We start from the raw sequence: 20234 nt of genomic DNA, 5'->3' as shown, positions 1-20234 counted from the left end.
TGTCAGTTCTGAAATCAAACACTTTTTCATCCACACTGTTTTCAGACAGTTTATTTAAGGAGCTATATTAAAGACAGTGAGACACATCATCAGTAAAAACGAACACAAAACAACTCTTTAAAGATAACAGGAGCACCACAGGGCTGCGTTTTGGGACCCTTGTAGTTCACATGCTTGTATCCATTTTTAGACAAAAGCACAAGAGTAACCTGATGACAGATAATAAAGGGGAGGCGTATTACTTTTCCACCATAATCTTTAATACTATCTCCAATGTTTACCTGCAAACTGTGATTTCTGTCACAATTCTGAAGAAATCCAAAACGGTTTATTGAAACAAAAGGCAAAACAAAGCTCACTCATTCAGGAGGTCAAAAATCCATCAATGTCCAACAAAAACACAAAGAAAAAGCATGACAGTGTATTTTAAGTACTTTAAACGAGGGTCGTTTGACAGATGATGAACTGACAAGGAAGAGAAAGCAGACAGACACTAAATAGGGGTGGCTGTGGCTCAATGGTAAAGTCGGTCGTCTCTCAACCTCTCTCAAGGTCAGGGCTTTGATCTCCAGTTCTGGCAGTCACATGTCAATGTGTGCTTGGTCAAGTCACTTCACCCCAAGTGGCTGGTGCTGCTACATCTGCAGCGTGTGAATATGTTTACATAGCAGCCTCTACCATCAGTGTGTGAATGTGTAGGTGTGACATGCGGTGTAAAAGCGTTATATACTAGAAAAGTCTATTAATTATTTAAATAGACTTGGTGTGTTTGGACACAGGAGTAGGAAACAAGACACAGGGGGAACTGGCGAAGGCAATCAAAAAGATACACAGCAGCAGGAACAACACAATTAAACAGGAAACACTGAAATTTAAAGGTCACATATTATGCCATATCCTCTTCACCATGTTCCTCTAACACTAATATGTATCTCTAGTCTGTCTACAAATCCCCAAATGATGAGAAAAGTCCGTCCTCTTTGTCTTTTGCCTGCTCCACTTTTCAGAAAATGTCTCCTCAAACAGGTCGTTTGGAGATGTTCCCTTCATGACATCACAACGGGCAGTAACATCTCCCCCAGGTGGGTGACACTCCCACAGCTAGGTGTTTGTTCTGCCCTCTGAGTCTGCCTTCTCACCGTAAACTATAGGACATGGAGCGAGAAAGACCGAGACACCCAAGCATCTTCCAGAGAGGGGGCGTGGTCTGACACAGCTCATTTGAGGAGCTCTGAGACTTAGTTACACTGGTTGAAGAGGAGGAGAATATATTACCTTTAAGGTGTTTACCATCTCAATGCATACAGATATCATTAAGTTTCACGCATTTATATGCACAGACTATGGTTGCTCATATGCATTTAAATTCTGATATTTGATTTGCAAACGTGGAACAGTGGGACGACAGAAACATCCGTATTCTTCCTCGGAGCACCATTACATGACATCGTAGAGCGACATAATGGAGACACATCAACATCCACATAAACAGGTTCACTCATGGAAACATCACTGCAGACACTTTTCTTGGAAATCAATTTCATTCATGTCATGAATTATTCATGCACCACTACTTTCATTATTTCAAAATTTTATCACCACGGCAACGATAACGCAAACAGAGGGATGGATGCTAAAAGCCTCTAAATTGCTGTGTTCATTTCTGTCTAATTTTTCTGTGTACGACGTTCAGGCTGAGAGTCAGACCGAAAAGAAGCTGCTGCTCTTTTTATGTTTCCTTTTCATTTAATGAAACAAAAAAATGTCCCTCTCCCCATAATAATTTATAATACTAATATTAAAAAAAATAATTAATAATACAAAAAAATTAGGGCTGTCAGCGTTAATGAGTTAATTGTGATTAGCCTCATGTTATTTTGTCCCTTCAGGCTCACCGAAGGTAGTCTCAGTGGTGTTAAAGAAGGACACTGCTGCATCTTTGAATGTCTCATTTCACTTTAACAAACTGTCAGACAGCTCAGCTGATGAATCCAAAGTAATATCCACCTGATAACATCATTACCTTTGTTACCATTCCTTTGAGCTGTTAGACCACAGTTTGGGATCCCTAACCACTTCCTGTTTCTGTTCTTAACTTCATGACCTAACCTTTCATCTACCAGAAGGGCCTTGCTGTATTTCAAAATAAAAAGCACACAGCAAGTAGTGTACTCTAAAGTCCTGATGAAGAACCTTAAATAAGCTCTCGTTCGTCTTTCAGGTCACGTCTTAAATATCTTCGAAGGCGTTTCAGAAAGTCCCCAAACACTCTCACTTCATTTGAATAATTCACCAAAGAAGCCCGAACAGAGACGAGTCGAGAACAATTAATTCATTTCATTTCCATCTTTATTCTGCAGAGTTCCTGTTCATGTGAGGAGGAAAAACCTGCTGCTCGATCTGCACAGAGGAGACGATGAGAGAGCACACGCGCGCGCACGCACACACACACACACACACACACACACACACACACACACACACACACACACACACACACACACACACACGCACACACACACACACACACACACAAATGGATTCCTCTCCTCTTTTCTCTTTACGTCTACTGCTGCGGGTCTGTAATCCTTATACATTTGCGCCCTCTAGTGGTTAAAAGGAGTAAACAATGGAGCTACAGAAACTGTGACGCTGCAGATCTATGTGTGATCAGAGAATACGTTGGATGCTACAAGCTGATTGTAAGTCATCATTTGTTTGCTTTGAGGGAAACAGAATACGATTTAATCCATGTGAGAACTGCAAAGACAAAATGCTGTAAAATATATTTAATCACCGATTCTCAACCAAAGTGGACAGCTTCTCCCCCTCTCAGGTCAGGAAGGTAAGGTGAGAGAATCGAAAAATACACCATTTTACTGTAGTAATAATAATAAAGAGTGAAAGAACAGGGAAGGAGACCATTGAGTCAAACGGGCTGCAGACTTCAGTCCTACTTTAATGAAACGTTGGGATTTTATGAGAGCAATGTGAGAAACTTTGCTGTTTTTCTCTCAGCCTTCCTCGTCTGTTTCCTCCTCCAAGAACGCAAGAAAATGAAACACCTGCAAGGAGCTTGTTCCTTTTAGTTTGAAATTCAAATCAAAATGGCAGACTTCCTGTTAGAATATGGGTGCAAGTTACATGTGCTTAAAAATGTCATGTAGGTCAGAGCAACCTGTGTGAACCCCTCTTGAAAACATCAAAGGGGCGCTATAGAGGAATAAAGCTCTGCAACAAACCATTATACGAACAATTTTTTCGCTAAGCCTCATGTGCAGGGGCGTGTCCAGACTTATTAGACCGGGGTGGCCCAACTGGGGCTCTGACTTCTGCAGGGGTGGCCTGAAATAAATGTGCAAAGAAGACATATGTTCAAGTCAGAATTTAAAGTACTTAAAAACATGTATGCAAACTCCTGCAGACATTCTAAATTGCAAAAATACTTTTATTGGCGTCTTTTTGGTCCCGACAAATTTTAGTTAATTGCAAGACAGAGTGCATTACTTTCCCATGCACCTGTCTTTGGAAATAGACATTGATATGTAGAGAAAAATACTAGCAGCCTTTCCCAAAAAAAATGAACCTTATAGTCAGTCTTGACACAAGTCTCGCCTCTGACACGACCAATAGCCAATCAAAGTTTAGGATTTTTTGGGGTGGCACTTGGGCTGGCCAATCAGATTTCAGACTCTGTGTGGGGCTCATGCCACCCCTCTGGACACTCCCCTGCTCATGCACAAGCCAACTTTGGTGTGTTTTGTGGCATGTAAAAAGCTGATTTTATTGATTTGAAAAAAAGAAGAAGAGGAAGAATTCCTTGCATTTCCTAAACCTCACATTTTCAATCAAACACGTTTACTTCATAGACTAAATGTTCTGTAGTACAACAAGAAGGAAAAGCAAACTTAATATCAGTTGTTTATTTCAATTTGACAACAATATTGCTTTTTTAATGCTGATTCATCTTCTTCACAGATTTCATTTTGTACCAAGCAAGTAACAGCATCATCAGCGGACAGTCTGACCGACTCAGGGGAATAAAAAGTCATAAAACGTCTCTGTGATTTTAGTGTTGCAGTGTTCGGGTTTGCTGCAAAAGCCTCCACCTGTTCCTCCAGGACCCGTCGCAGGTCAACTTGCAGGTTGTGAACCCTTCCTGTTTGAGTGTTACTCAGCAGTGTGGTGCAGACATGAAGTGAGGAAACTCTCTCAGTGCATCTGACCTGCAGGACCAAACCCAGATCAAAGCTCGTGAAGTTTCACATTACTTCCTCTGCAGACTCCAGCTCATCAGTCCGATCCTGTTGGCCTTTGTTTTTGGCAGTTGGTTGAGCGCTGCGAGTGAGTGAAACGCATTTGTGTAAAGATAAAGTTTACAGTGACATCAAAGAGGAGGCTGACTGTCACCGTGATAAACACTGTCACCTCCACAAAGAACACATGATGAGTTTAACGTCCGCGTTCTGCAGCTGTGGACACAATTCTAACAGACACAGAGAAGATGTTTCTGGAATGCATTGCTTTAGTTTGTGCTTTTCTTACAGGAGATTTTTCTCATTTTTTAAAGTAGACTTACATGCATGAATAGTATGAGTAAACATCAAAAACAATGCAGTGTAATGACTTAATATATGAGTTAAAAGAAGCAGCAATGATTGAAGCATCAGCCTACACAGCTGCACATGCACACAAAGGTTAGCATACTAGCACGGTGATATTCTCCTGTAGTGATACAGATACACACGTCAAATGAATGTTTGTGCTTACGCACACACACAGTAACCACTTAGTGTGACAGAAAACAGGATTTCATATGATTTCAATGATTCAAATCAGTCTTAATAATGAGTACATGGATGAATATGTGTCTGCAGGTCGGTCTGTGAGTTCATGAGGCTCTGCTGGCAGTCGCAAATGTCGGAGAAGATCTTCAGCTTCTCCAAAGAAATGTAAAAGTGTGAGCCAGGCACTCTGTGTGGAGGCATCGTGGGAAGGATTTCAGGGTCGACGGTGTCACAGAGTTTAGGGGTCAGGTGTTGTTGAGATGGAGGAAAAAGAGGAGTCCAGACAGGAGGCACTCATGGTGGGCGTCTGCTGGGTGAACCACAAGGGGTCGACATGCTGCTGTGGAGAGAAAGAAAAGAAAGGATCATGGTTGGGGTTTGATACCTAGAAGCTAACTGCAGATTATCCTGTGATATGTCAGTGTAGACACATTTAACAAAGAAATGTTTATGGTGAAAAATGAAGAGGTAAGCATCATGAAAGGAAAAACGAGAGACATGTTCCACATAAATATCTCATAAATCAAGTCTATCCTGTGTAAATGTGTCTCTGAGTCATGACTGTCTACAATGAGTGAGAAGCTCGAGTCCCGCTGGCTGTGTTGTTGTCAGAGCCGTGTTTACATGGACAGGACGGCCGGCTCCTCTCCTTGTGTATAAAAGCTGTTTTAGTCAAGGACTAGAGAGAAGAAGAAGAAGATACTCACTGATTATTTGAACATCACGTAAGAGTTTTTAGATCAAGGTCATTCTGTATCAGTTTACATGCAATGTGAAGCTACGAGCTAACTAAAGAGCACTAACATTAGCATGCTAACACAACAATGCAGGACAGGTGATTACAGCTCCAGCAAAGGACAAGTTTGCCAGCTGCCTGCACTAAACTATTTTGTGTGGATGCGAGGGGAAGGGGGTTGGAGGTGTGTCACTGGAGGAGAGCGGAGGCATCAGTATGGAGGAGGTACAGCCAAACAGGATCACTGTGTATTACTGTGGATCACTGTGGAACACTTTGGATCCCCTTGGATCACTGTGGATCACTGTGGATCACTATGGATCACCGTGTATCACTGTGGATCACCGTGGATCACTATGGATCACTGGGGTTCACTTTGGATCCCCTTGGATCACTATGGATCACCGTGTATCACTGTGGATCACCGTGGATCACTATGGATCACTGTGTATCACTGTGGATCCCTGTGGATCACTATGGATCACTGGGGTTCACTGTGGATCCCTGTGGATCACTATGGATCACTGTGTATCACTATGGATCACTGTGTGGATCACTGGATCACTATGGATCACCGTGGATCACTGTGGATCACTATGGATCACCATGTATCACTGTGGATCACTGTGTGGATCACTGGATCACTATGGATCACCGTGGATCACTGTGGATCACTATGGATCACCATGTATCACTGTAGATCACTGTGTGGATCACTGTGGATCACTATGGCTCACCGTGTATCACTGGGGATCAATATGGATCACTGTGTATCACTATGGATTACCGTGTATCACGTGTATGCGTTTACATGGGATAGCTTGATAGGATTAAGCCATATACCGATTTGCTGCTCGAACGGACAGCTGTCACTTGTCTGAGTATATATGCCGATCAGAGAATCGTATAAATGGCCGGAGCATGGCTGACTCCGCTACGCTATATGGCGCTTTACCCCTTTCAACAAGTGGTTATAGAGCCACTTCCGGTTGACCTATACGTCACAGCAACAACAAACTATCTGGCGGCATTCAAACAAAGATGGTGTACGAGGAGATGGACGACGCTACAGCTATGTACAGTTTGTGCATTATTTACATTCTAATAATGCATATTAGAAGAACAACATATATTTTGGCTGCGGCAATAACAGCAGAAGGACGCCGTCGGTGGTGTCGTTTGACCTTTCCGGCAACAACACTTTTATGTCATCTCGTTCCACTTCCGGGTGAAAGCCCCGGCGGAAATTCTCGAGCATGTGCAGAACGCAAAATCCGATTACGATACGATGACTGAGTTTACATGCCGTTTGCCGACTATGAACGACTTATCTAGGTGTTCTTTTCCAATTATGAGATGTCTGTTATGGTCCGATTTTGTAGGTCGGCCATGCATTTTCGGACATGCATTTTAAAAGTCCAAACAGTGTCTGATACGATAAGAAAATCAAATATCTAGCGCCATGTAACCCTACTGACTGTGTAGATCACTGTGGATCACTGTGGATCACTATGGATCACCATGTATCACTAGGGATCACGGTGTATCACTGGGGATCACTGTGTGGATCAATGTGGATCACTGTGTATTAATGTGGATCACTGTGGATCACCGTGGATTAATGTGGATCACCGTGGATTAATGTGGATTGCTGTGGATCACTGTGTGGATCACTTTGGATCACCGTGGATTAATGTGGATCACTGTGGATCACCGTGGATTAATGTGGATCGCTGTGGATCACTGTGTGGATCATTTTGGATCCCCGTGGATGACTGTGGATTACAGTGGATCACAATGGAACACCCTGGATCACTGTGGTTCTGTAGCATAATAATGCAGTATATTATAAGATAATATTCCTTTTAAACTTTCCCTTTAAATTAAATCAGGGATCAAAACTTTGTGTTTTGAAGGACTCCGGTCCTGAGACTCAATACTTTTCAGATCTGGGGGGATTTTATCTAAAACTGGATTTAAATCAGGACAACATGTTGCCTGAGGGGAGAATGACAGAGCACTGAACATCTGTCCCCAGAGTCTGCAGGTAGTCTGTGTGTTTGTGTTACTTTTACCTGAAAGAGGAGCTGAGGAGACTCAAACCTTCAGCTGTGAGGAGGGAACGAGGAGCGGCACTGTGGCAGAAGGCTACTGACGATCTGCAAGAGACTGACACTGTTAGACCCACACACGCACACACACACACACACACAGCTGCAAAGATATACACAGTCAGAGCTCGGATTGAAACACAGAAAGCATGAGCAAAGAAAAGAAGTGACAGACTCGACACTTACCGCCACAGCAGCGAGGTTTGGGTTAGGGTGTAAAGATAAAGTGTAACTTTGTTCGTCCTCTTTTTTAACGTTTGCTGTGTTAGATAACACTAGATAACATCCCTTTTGTAGAATGAATAAAGACAAAATACAACAACAAACAACGTATTAATGTATCAATATTTACAGTTTATATGAACATAACACTGTACAGTTAAAGCTTTAAAATACTTGATATGTACACGTGCATTTAAAGTGGTCAAACAGGCATCGGGACACATTCAGTGAGATGATATTTAACAGTCTGGATGTTTGCTCTGCAGGCCGTTAGCTCCGAGCTGCTGCGTACAGTAAGCTAGGCGAGATAAAGGTTTGATCGCGATGAAGTATGATACGTATCTGTATATTGCAAAGTGATGCAGTGACAGGAGATGAAGCAGAAGAGGCGTTTCTTTAACATCAGGAGGTGGGCGTGTTAGACCGAACATGTGAAGGGAAAAAAACTACAGCACAGACGATATCAGCCCTGCAGAGAAAAGTAAATGTATGCATGTGAGGCCCCTCATCGTCAGTCCATCAATTCAACCATTGATGTGTTTAAAATGTCCAATAATTTCATGGCAACTGATTCCAATCAAAGTTTACTTCTGCTGTTCCCCCGACAACAGTTTCATTTGCGTTTATTTAATTCGGTTAAACACAACCCGCGATTATGTACCCCTCACGAAATCAAACGCCTTTTGTCTTTGGGTTTATGAGATCTTAAGGAGCCTCACACACCTCGGTTAACCTCCCTCCTCCTCCATTAACTGTGTCGGGATGACCTTTCCTGCTTCCCAGTTTTACAGATATTCTCTAAGAAGAGGTGCACCAAAGGCCAAACAAAGAGCTGCTCCTAGTGACACAATTCTTAATGTCTGATGATATAGTAAGGTCACTTTATCATTTCAGTCAGTACACATCTCACTGACTGATCCTTTACAGTTGAGACTAGATCCTTGTAAAAACTATGACCAACCAGGAGAGGACCCAAACACCGAAGGAGGTGAGCGTCAACACTTTTGTTTTCTCTGCGTGGCTTCTTAAATCTTGCTGTATAAAGGTTTCTTGGTTGTCTAGTTAGTGTAGCTGCCTTTTAAAAAGTCTAACCTAGAGTTCCTCCAAGACCAACACACACCTGTCAGGGTCACGGGCACAAGAAAACTCTTTCCATTTCACTGCAAGAAAGCAAGCCATCAAAAACACAAAATAAGTCGGGCTGCACTCTTGAAATTGGACATTTTGGATCAACATTTGCAAGTGTGGTGAAATGAATACAGTCTTCATTTTAATGTTGGTGGGCATGTGTATTAAAAACATGGAATTATACCGTCTACAATACAACCCTATACTATTTTCAACCTGTGAAGGATTTTTAGTAACCTTTAATCCAAATTTACGGCACCTGAGCCTCCACCTAAGCCTGGCTAAGCTAAAAATGCCAACACATGTGTGTTGGATGTTTTTCTTTGGGTACCATCAGAGAGCATCACGACAGAGATCACTCTAAAACACATGAAACTGAGTAACATGGGGCAGAAACCATCATTTGACAGACTTCAGGTTATCTCTCTCATTGGTTAAATTTTCACCTCATCATGAATTTAGCATCGTCGGTATGTTTGCAGGGGAGCTTGGAGATGTGTGTGTGAGTGTGTGTGTTACGTTGTCGGAGAATCATTTTGGAAAGAGCGAGGGAGTCACAGAGAGGAGATCAAACTGGTTTCCTGCTTTCCAGAATACGGGTAACACCCACACAAAATTGTTTTTCCCAATTTTCTTTTGTGCACTTTGAAATTGCTTCCACTTTTCTGTCCAGTTACTGTAACTATACCCTAAAAAGGCCAATATTTGTCCTTCTAATTGATAACCAATTGCAAAACCGTTTGCTATATCTTTGACAATGACAGAAGAGACTGAGTTCTGTACAAAAACCATTTGAACCCGATCAGAACAAAACATGAGATGAATCAGAACTTCCTTTAATAAACCCCAATCCTCCATGGTTAGGCATGTTTACGTTGGTCATTAACAGACCATAATGTTACTGCTGACCATTTTTAAAATGAAAGCTATCTATTGTCCTCTAAATTTAAGTGTCTTCTCACAGCGACAATTAGGTAACAAAAACGTTAATTTTGTCTCTTTATACTGGGGGAGGGCAATCTGTTGGAATTGCTGTGATGTAGCATCCAGCCACCAGGGGGCAGCACTCAGAACACTGCACCTGTGTCTAGTCAGTAAGAAAAAAACTGTCCTTTTTTTTTACAGAAACAGCTGAGACATTTGGACAAATCACTGAGTTTATGATTATCTCTTTGACATATTTTCCACCTTTTTGCTTAAATTCTTAAAAAATGGTCTGTAATCAAACTCATTCGCTTCTCAGTGACTCCATGCTGAGGCGTAAGCTCTAGAAACTTGCACAGTGCTAGTCGGGCCAAATTTTCAAATTTGGTGGAACAAACCAGTACTTCAGCGTGAGGGAAATATACGCCACCATTCAGAAACTGGACAGCAGTAACGTAAGCAAGTTAAAGTTTGGTTCAAAGTGGAAGTAATGTATTGTCCTGCAAACTATCTGATTCAAATTAAACATCAAGTCCAGGTTTCAAAGCTCTGGCTGTGAGTGCAGTAAATATGAAGAAGGACTGAGTGTGAAAGAACCAAAAGACCAACACTGACTTTTCCTCCGGTGCCATTTACTCCTTCAAAAATTGACTAACTTTAGAGCGCCGATGGTTTTAAAACCATGAGGCTGAACTGTTGGCCCATCCTGGCAAAGACAACTTTGAACCCAATCAAAAGTCTGAACCTATCGGTGCCTGTCAAATGAGTTTCGCCCCATGATGCAAATTCACAAAAACTTGTTTGTTACAGTCAAGAGAGTGCATCCATTTACAGAGTCGGACCAAAGTCCACAGTCACGTTAGTCTCAGAACACGAAAAATACAAATAGTGAGTACAGATCCAGTGATGCAAAGTGGAAAAGGAAGGTTGTAAATAGATGTAAAGGTAAAGAGGTACTGACCTAGTCTGTACTCTGTACAGCACCCAAAATAAATCCACTGACAGTTAAAACCCGGCTCTGCTGACTCATCCACCTCTCTGAAAGTGATCAAAGCCACAAACAAGGACACACAAAACCGACAGGTGTGGAAATAAAGGGCGCGCTACACTGAACACTGGTCTTTGTTGGAGACAGGCGTTCGTCATTAGGCTACACTCTGACAGTAAAGTGTAGTTGGGTTTATACGGCACACACAGACACAGGGAGGATGGCATCATGTGTGCGGAAGGATGTCAGATCTGATGTTTGCCAATGGTCCCAAAGGACATCGACTGAAAGACATTTTAGGACATTACAAGTTCTACAATTTTCCTATTGTCTACCTTGAAGTTCCTGGAGTCTGTGTCAGCTCAGTCCCAGGAGCAGAAGGTTGGTTTCAAAGCTCACAAAGTAATAAGTTTGTTCCAAAATGATCTCTAAAGCAAACACATCCATGTGATTACTGTCTGGTATGGTTGTGGACTTCTTCCAGGTTGAATGAGGTTCGTCAGGTTCCCTGAGTTTGCTGTGGTGCCGTGAATGAGCTTTCACTTATCCTGCATACATTCGATCAGTGAGGGTGCTACATGGTGAGTTTAAAGATCTCTCATCAGCCACAAAGGAAAGTCCCAATAGTTCTGAATCTCCTTCTCTTCCTGTCATTACATTCATATATTATATGTATATATATATATATATATATACCGATGGAATGACTAGACTACGAGATTCTGCTGATCTTAAACCGGTCATATCTGAGTGCTCGCCACCTGCCTCCCTCCTTCTTCTCCGTCACAACCCTTCATACAACCTGGACTGATATGTGATTGTTTTTATATTGAAGGGAGAAAGAAGTGTGCAGTATAGGAGCATCCAAATGTGAACATGCATAACTGTGTACATGTATATATAGGAACAGACCACCAGGTCGATCTAGAGATGGACAATACTCGCTTAAGGTCGAGCTGACAGAAGCAACCCTGGACAGGAAATGAGGGATACTCATTGAGGTGAACAAATAAATTCCTTTTGTGCCCTACCGTGAAAGTGAATACAAAATCTACCAATGACCAGTCCAGCACTCCCAAGGTCCGATCCCAATTCCAATTCCAGCCCTTGGCCCCACCACTTGGCACGGCTTCTCCATTTTGAGCACTGCCACAAAGACATAGGTCGTCCTGTATCTCTTACAGATCGAGGGGTGGGGCTCATCTAGCTCCCCAAAGGGAGTGTTTAAGATGTACACCCCAAGAGGAATGGTAGAAGTAAAGAACCATTCCCAAGACAGTGTAACATGAAAGACGAATATTTGTGTGGACAAGGAAGCCAAAGTCTTTAGAAATAATCGTGCGAAATTCCTACAATTTCCTTGAATATATGACTTTAATGACAACACAATGGAGTATGTTGATTATATTCAATCTCTCCCTTCACAATGCCAATAGAACTTGATTTTCTACTCCTTGTAGGTCTGTTCCCACGAGCCACCATCAAATCCAGGGCACTTCAGAACTAAGAGGGCCAAGTGGTAGAATTGGGATTGGGCCTTAGCCTACACACAGCCGTCTCATTATAAAAGGTTTTATGTGTCAGAAAGATTACAAAGTGAAACCAAAGCTGAGAAACCAAAGGAGTCAGTATGATTCAAACATATTAACCCCGGCTAAAGGGATTTCTTCTCACATCCCACTGATGTTTAATCTAGAGGCTGCATCAAACAACTTCTGCAACATTCATGTGATTATCAGCCACATCAGGTTGGGCCAGATGTGAGCTACAATCACTACGAGGGTTGTGGTGAACGAAACAGCACCTGGCACTTTAACGGACAAAGACACGTTCATGGCCGTACCCTGTCTTCTACCATCCAGAGTGCAAAACCACAAAGCTAATAATAGCCTCCTCCCGAGGTTAACAGACGTCTTAATCCACAAGGGAAGTTCATAAACTCCAGATTGTCTGTCATGTTTTCAACCAAAAGCGACAGAAAAAGAGAGAAATTAGTGGCTGTCTGTTCAGATTCCAAGTTCGGACGTCTCTCAAGTCCATTTGGCGTCTCATAAAAATGCAGGAATGTTGACTGGTATGCCTCTGACAAATGGTCAGAGAGCAGAGGAGGAGATACTCTTAATTGCACTTAAACATTGGCAATGTTTCTGGACCAACATTTCATCAATGTTTTTATGCAATAGAGAGTCGATGTGCAGGAGTTTTGGCAATTAAAACCCTCAAATTAGCCAAGACTGGCAATCTGGGGCTTCTTTCTGTCATTGCTGTGGTATCAACAGGTATTAGTAAAGTTTGATTTTTACTATCATCCTAACAAAGTTTAAAATTCTGGTATTATGACAACCCTCATCCCAAACAGGTCTAAACTCTGCCTTTGGATATTTAGTTTGAGTCATACTGATTCATTTTGCATCCAATAATCATCAAGAAAGAAAAGTGCTTCGTCTTTGTGTGGTTTACAGTGTTTGTGTATACAGTATATGAGGTTGACTACTATTTGAAACAGAGTGGATATTACAGCGAATACAGAAGAAAGACGGAATTAAATGTGTCATGAAAGTGTCCGCCGAGTGTCCAGTCAACGTCTGAGTGATTGAATTACTCCATGCATGTGTTATCTCCACCTGAAAGCCTAAATTCTAAAAACTCTCATGAAAAAGTCTCTATTAACGTCCTCCTGCGGACCAATCAGCAGCCTCAGAATAAAAGGAAGGCAGGGCTGCTTGTGCTCCTCATGTCAAATCCCTGAGCAAAGTCACTGAACATTCAGAACCCATCGGCCAAAGCTTAGGCACTGGAAACAGAAAACCATTGTGTCCTCCTCTCTGTGAGCCGCTACTCTCTCAGGGGAGAAAAACGACGGGCGTTCCAGTTTTTGGTGTCAATAAGGAGCCTGGTGGAAAGCTTTTGTAGTAAAGGACAGTTAGTGTCGGGGCCGGTAAGAACTGTAATATCTGGGGTAGAGGGGCGTGTAGTGGGAGGAGTGGGTGTAGGAGGAGGGGGAGCTTGATGCGAGGTAGGGGCTGGAGGGGGTAAAACCAGAAGAGGAGCTGTAGTAGGCAGAGGAGTAGTTGTGGGTGGAGGTGGGGAAGGGGGAGGAGGAGTAAGGGGAGGATAAGGAAGGAGTATGGAAAGCAGAAGAGCGAGACAGAGTGGATAAGGGCCGGGTTCGGGCTGAGGGGCTCCATGTGGAGCGCCTGAGCCCCAAAATGGGGGATCGATAGGGAGAGGAGGGGGCCGATCCCGGCTGGGTGGGCCTTGTGGTGGTGGTGGTGGTGGAGGAGGATGGCGGGGAGGTATGAGTGTCAGGGGTGTAGTGTCTGCAGATGCTTGAGCTATGGGGTAGAGTGGGGGAGATGTTGACACTGTAACTGTGGGAGTCGACCACAAACGTCCGCACCCCCAGGGTCCACTGGGAGTGAGCCAGCTTCATAGGGGTTGAGGGCTGGGTCCGTGTTGAGGTAGAGGAGGGGGCCTCTAAAGATGGAGGGCTCTCTTGCGAAAGAGGACCAGCCAATGAAGCGACTGCTTGTGATGAAGGACTACGAGGGGGTAAGTGCGAAGAAGGGGAGGCGAGCGCTGAGGCAAGAGCTGCAGCAGCTGCACTGACCATAGACGGGCTGAGGGGCGCTGAGGGGTCATCAAGGATTGAAGTAGGACTAGTAAGGCTGGAAAGTGAGAGGCTGACAGGGGCCAAAGCAGAAGTGGACCCTTGGGTTGGGTCAGATGCCGAAGCCGAGGCAGGGTGACTTACTTTGGGGGTGATGGTCTTCCTGCGGGTCAGCCGGCTACCACGGGTGCGGTGGGTCTGCTCCTGATCGAAGGCCAAATCCTCCAGGCGCTGCGTGAGGGCCAGTTTCTGCTGGATGGCCATCCGCAGGAGGGAGTTCAGAGTTTTCTTCTCGTCCTCAGCCGCAGCAAGCTGCCTCTGCATCTCATCCAGCTGGGTCACATACTCGTCACACCTAAAGACAGAACAAGGTGTCAGCAGAGGGGAAGATGAAGAGAGAGTCAAAACTGGTGAAGACAAATGTGGAAATGAGACAGTAAAGATCAAGTCTAACTGTTTGGGACACTTTTTGGGAAGTACTGGTGTTTCCTTTGTTGGAGGATGAGAAGATCGATATCATTCTCATGAGGGTTTCTTGGACTAACACAACCATCCATCCATTATCTATGATTCCAATCCCTGCTGTCATTAGGCGAGAGGCAGGGTATACCATGGACGGATCACAAGCCAATCAGAGCTGACATATAGAGACAGACAATATCACACTTACGGACAATTTTGAGTCACCAATTAGCCTAACGAGCATGTCTTTGGACTGTGGGAGGAAGCCGGACTATGAACGCACACTCTGCACAGAAAGGCTCCCTGCTTGACTGGGGATTCAAACCAGGAACCTTTATGTTATGAGGCGACAGCACCTGCCTGATGGCGCCACCGTGCTGCCTCATGGTGCGTTCCATTTACCTCGGAAGTCGGATGTCAGAGTTGGGAATGATGTCCAGTCCAGTGACGAGTTGGCGACAAGTTGGAAAAGCAACATGGACCCTCCGGGAGTACCTTTGTTTTGTTAGCTTACACCAAGCGATGACAACACACTACGTGATAGTTTGCCACGAAAGCAACATGACAACATTCACAATACTGTCGATGTGCTTAATTGAATTATACAAAAACAAGACTAAGTTGCTCATAAACACTGTAATGGACAGCCAATGGAGAAGCCATGTTGGATTTTGAGCTTGGGTGATGAAGTTCCTTTGAGTTTCTGAGTCGGAGTTCTGACTTCAGGGGGCGTTCCTGCTGACGTATCTAACTGGCAAATTGGTATTTATCAGCTTACGAGATCAAAGGGAACGCACCATAACATAAGCTACTGTATAAGACGTTACATTAAAGTTAGAAGTCCTGGTTGGTGAGCACCAGCAAAGCAGTTATCGTCTTCAGTTTTTTGTGTTTTGATAGTCAGGAGCTGCCCGTAGGCTTTGGTAATGACTACTAACTCTGCAGTCACGATGTCCAAAGTATACAACGGCAATAGATGCTGGCCGTTTGGCGGTGGGGTCATAATCATGTTTTTATTTAAGCTAGTTGTTGTAGCAGGGGCAACAGCATGGCAAGTTGTAAACTGAGACTCAAAGTGAACACAGAAGTCACTGATGGAGTGGAGATGGGTAAATAATACCAAAGGCAGTGTGATGCCGCACAGCATTGAGGAGGGCAGGAAGACTCCAGATGCTGGATGCTCTACTGACCATCAGTGAAGTCTGCTGAACCACTCTCAAACCAGACGATGGCGACTTTATAGCTCAACCTGCTCTGCTGCCGTTTGAGCCACTGTGCTGCGCTGGGATTTGATAACTGAATATTGTTGCTTACATGCTTGGAAATCTGATATTTCCACACCACCGATGATGAAGAAAAGCATTAAAACATCAATCACAGAAATAAACAGACACGGACAGTCTGGGAGCTCGTTAGTCACAATGTAACGTTGGTGAATTCCCATTTGCTCAGCCCTAACTGGCTGAAGCTTCACATTAACTGTGCAGACACAAGAGTGGTATTGATCTTCTCATCTCTTAAGAAGTGAATTGGCTTATCTCCCAAAATATGAACATAATCCTTTAAGATTAAAAAGTGTGTTGATTGTTTGATTGAGAGAAAACGTAGCTAACACATGTTCCTACAATAAGACATTTAGCCGATAACTGGAGAAACCTCATTTTTCCAACTTTAAGCTGCTTTCATTGATATTTTTTGGGCACTCATGAGTGGGGCTAACGGGAACTGCTCTATGTCTTCATCAGTGTAAACGACATGTTTCCCATAACACAGCCGTCTGACTCATAGTGAGATAAGTGGATCTCTGACCTGGTGGCAAACATGGCCCGCAGAGACGAGAAAGTGGCGGCGTCCTCCTTAAGGGCCTTCAGCTCGTTCCTCAGCTTCATCATAGTGTCGGTCACCATCGACTTCTCCGCCTCGTATTTACTCTTCAGGTTGGCCAGAGCGCCCTCTGCTGTCTGGATGAACACAGAGAACACAAACGGTGTTTGCAGAGGTTTATAATCACATGAAGGGTGCTCTTCCCACATCTGCTGCTACAAATGCAAAAGTCTCACTTGACTTAAAGACTTGCAGACGGGGTACTGAGGGAATGCTACTTTCAAAACCATGCTAGTTTTAGAAAATGACCTACTCTGCCTTTAAATGTGCCACACCCAAATATGAATGCACAGAGCAGCTGTGAGTGTCAGGGATCTGTTTGATCTGTAGTGTTAGCTGTAGCCTCTGCTTTCCTCAGGAGTATAAAACAGGCGATATGAACTGATCGCAGAGGAGGAACGGTTGGGACAGCCAAGTGAGCGCTTCAATTAGTCGTATTCGTGGATGTTTTTCAGGGAAGCCTGTAAACATAGAGACTATAAACTGATGGACTCATTCACTAAAAGCTGCACTAAACCCATCAGAGGGAGCTGTTTCCACACACACACAGAAAAAGATACGATTGAGATGAGGCAATCGAAATGATGAAAACAATTCTAGAACTGATAGAGAATAGGACTTGTCATACATAACACCGTTAGTTCGGTTAGTAGATGCGTACCAAACTGGAACCAGTGATGAAACTGACCTCATCCAAACCTGATCTGGGCCTTTTTATAGTATCCTGTGATTTTCCTAGATTATACAGCTGCACACTTCATCTGCACAAATCCTCCTCCCTGGTTTGTTGCTTCAGTGAAACCTTTATCGAAATATTTTGGTTGCTTACAGTTGTCGCTATCATTCCCTCCATATGAACGTGATCACCTGATGTTTCCCACCTGTTTGTTGGCCTTTAGCACCAGCCTGAGCGTAGCGATCTGCTCTCTCTTGGTGCTCAGCAGAGACTTGAGCTTCAGGATCTCCTCCAGGCAGCTCTCCTTGTCTTTATCCAGGAGAGGAGCCAGTTCTCGGGCTGCAGCTCTCTGCCTGGACAGCAGCAGAGATCGGTCCACTGCCCGCTGGAGGTGCTTCACCTGGTGGAAAGGAAAAACGAGAGGCGCTGAAGTGAAAAGCATACAGAAGGTCTGCTTCATTTTTGCAGAACCTGACGACCAGTAAAGTAGCTTTAAGATGGATATGAGGACAATCTGTGTGGTACCTGGTCTCTGATGATGGCGTTGAGGTTGTAGATGTTCATTGGCTCCCTGCGCAGCTCACCGGCTGGCTCCAGGGCGGGCGAGGATGAGGATGAGGATGAAGAAGAGGCACTGATGCTGGGTGAGCGGGTTGGAGGCAGGCTCTGCTCAGAGGGGACCTGGAGACTCTCCCTGTCCCCCTCCTTCTCCTCTTTGCCCCCCTCCCTCGATAGGGGCTCTCTTGATGGAGACTCCGAGGGGCTCCGGGACTCCGCAGGAGTCAACGTTGAGGAGGCGACAGCGGCCAGTCGCCGGGCGAGGCGAGGTGTGAGGAGAACCTTGCTGTTGTCTGAAGACATGGCTTTAAGACTGGCGCTGAGGCCTCTGAGCCCTCGGCCCTGTCTGGAACAAAAACAGAGAGAAGGAGATTCTTTAACCTGCAGAACATTTAGTGGAGATCCGCAGCAGACACCGAGCTGCAGTCTGAGCCTCCCTCTTCTGCACCCTTTTGTACTACTGATTGGCAGCAAATATTAAATTTCATCATCTGAATTACGCGTATCAAGTCTAGGATGTCGAACATTTTTGGATGTTCTGGTTTGTCTTGACCTGCAAACCTTTGAAAGCAAAAGAAACCGTTTGTCTACATGCACTCCTGAAAAGTTCTAGAAATTTCAGGCAGAGAGAGTTGTTCACAGCCTGAAACTTTCCCTGTCGGACGATCAATTTCAGGACGGCTTCTCTGATTGATCACAGTAGGATCAGTGTAACCGAGTTATCTTGCTCAGAGTAAAAAAAAACTCATCCAGCAGACCTGTAGTAGTCCAGCATGACGCGGTTCGGCGTCTCGTTGTTGCACAGGCAGACGTGGTGGTACAGCTGGGCCAGCTCCTCGCTTAGCGTCACCAACTCGTCCTGAGCTGCGGTCAACGCCCCCTGGCTCTCATTGGCTGATGACTGAGCTGTCTGTAACGCCGCCTCCAGGGAGGAAATCTTAGAGGAGAGAAAGAGAAGACCCTTTCTCAGTAGCTGTGTCTGATTGCTTTATAAACAGAGTGGTCATGGCGCGTTACCTTCTCCCGTCCCTCCCTGCAGCTCTTCTCCAGCGAGGCCACCTGCCTCTCCATCTTCTGGAGCAGACTGTTTCTCCTCGGCTTCTCCTCCGCTGCACTCTGAGCCAGTCTGTCATGGAGCGCCTTCACCTCCGCCTTGAGCTCCACCACCTCCGTCACAGCTACACGGTACTTACACTGCATGATTTCCAGACCGGGCGTCTGATATGAAAACACCTGACTTTTGTTTAGAGTCTCACTCTTCTCCTCCTCCTCTGGTTTTCCCTCCTCCTCCTCCGCTGCCTCCCCCTCATCCCGGTTCAGCTCCATCAGGGCCTCGGGGTGGAGGGTGGTGCTGCTGTAGGCCTCCTGGTGGAGCTGGGCCCGACGATGCAGGCGGCGGAGGGTAATGACCCTCTGGCTCAGGCGGAGGGTCTTCTCGTGCTGCTCCGTCAGGGCCCCCTGGGTGTGTTGGAGCTGAGTCTGGGACTCCTGCAGGCTGGACGTCAGGGCTGCTTTCTCACGTTCAACCTGCAGGGGGCAGCAGCAACCATGAGGAACAACACAGAATACAGTAAGGGTACAGTTTACCAGACTCTGACAGATGACATCCCTCATTTATCTCTGACGCTTTGACTTTGGGATTGCAGTAACCATCTTGTTTTATTGGAATTAGAAGTGATCATATATGGACGACAGAGTAGATCTCTATGTATCATGGTTTACATGTCACCATTGTAGAAACTTGTAATTAACAGCCAGGTTATGGAGGGCTTTGTAGGTGAGGTTATGAAGGACGGGGCTGATGTGGTCATGGTTGCGGGAGTGTGTGAGAAGGCGAGCAGCAGAATTCTGGATACTTTGTCGCTTCTTGAGTGTTTTGAACGATGAACCGTAGATGAGACGGTTGCAGGACTCCAGTCTGGAAGTGACGAATGGGTGTGTGAGGGTCTAAGCGGTTGAAAAGGAGAGGGATGGACGATGGCGGGGCGATGTTTCTGAGTAGGTGAAAGGCTGTTTTGGTGATGAAGGAGAGGGTTTGATCAAAGACGACACCAAGGTTACGGACGTAGGGAGGAAGGGAGCACGGTGGAGCCATCGATGGAGAGGGAGAAAGAACGCGTGTGCACATTTCAGTCTTACTAGAGATGA

General features: G+C 44.8%; 1 protein-coding gene across 11 annotated transcripts in view; it reads right to left on the bottom strand.

Annotated features, from left to right (window-relative positions):
• Positions 1–3908: 3908 nt before the first annotated feature.
• Positions 3909–20234, bottom strand: part of LOC132956473 (protein bicaudal D homolog 1-like) — a 36918-nt gene continuing 20592 nt past the window's right edge. For 4 of the 11 annotated variants that reach the window (XM_061029950.1, XM_061029951.1, XM_061029952.1 and 1 more), the window contains exons 6-11: positions 19104–19613; positions 18845–19023; positions 18054–18432; positions 17734–17928; positions 16778–16929; positions 12668–14861 (exon numbers count right to left, since the gene is read on the bottom strand). In XM_061029950.1, the coding sequence (XP_060885933.1) occupies positions 13820–14861; positions 16778–16929; positions 17734–17928; positions 18054–18432; positions 18845–19023; positions 19104–19613 (2457 nt within the window). In that variant the 3' untranslated portion in view covers positions 12668–13819. Of the gene's footprint in view, positions 5128–7598; positions 7923–12667; positions 14862–16777; positions 16930–17733; positions 17929–18053; positions 18433–18844; positions 19024–19103; positions 19614–20234 lie in introns of those variants that run through there. The other 7 variants (XM_061029959.1, XM_061029961.1, XM_061029958.1 and 4 more) reach the window with 6 other exon arrangements.

Source organism: Labrus mixtus, chromosome 22 (genome assembly GCF_963584025.1).
Source record: "Labrus mixtus chromosome 22, fLabMix1.1, whole genome shotgun sequence".
NCBI classification, from domain to species: domain Eukaryota; kingdom Metazoa; phylum Chordata; class Actinopteri; order Labriformes; family Labridae; genus Labrus; species Labrus mixtus.
Note: the sequence above shows the minus strand (reverse complement) of the source record. Positions and strands in the feature narration are given on the sequence as shown.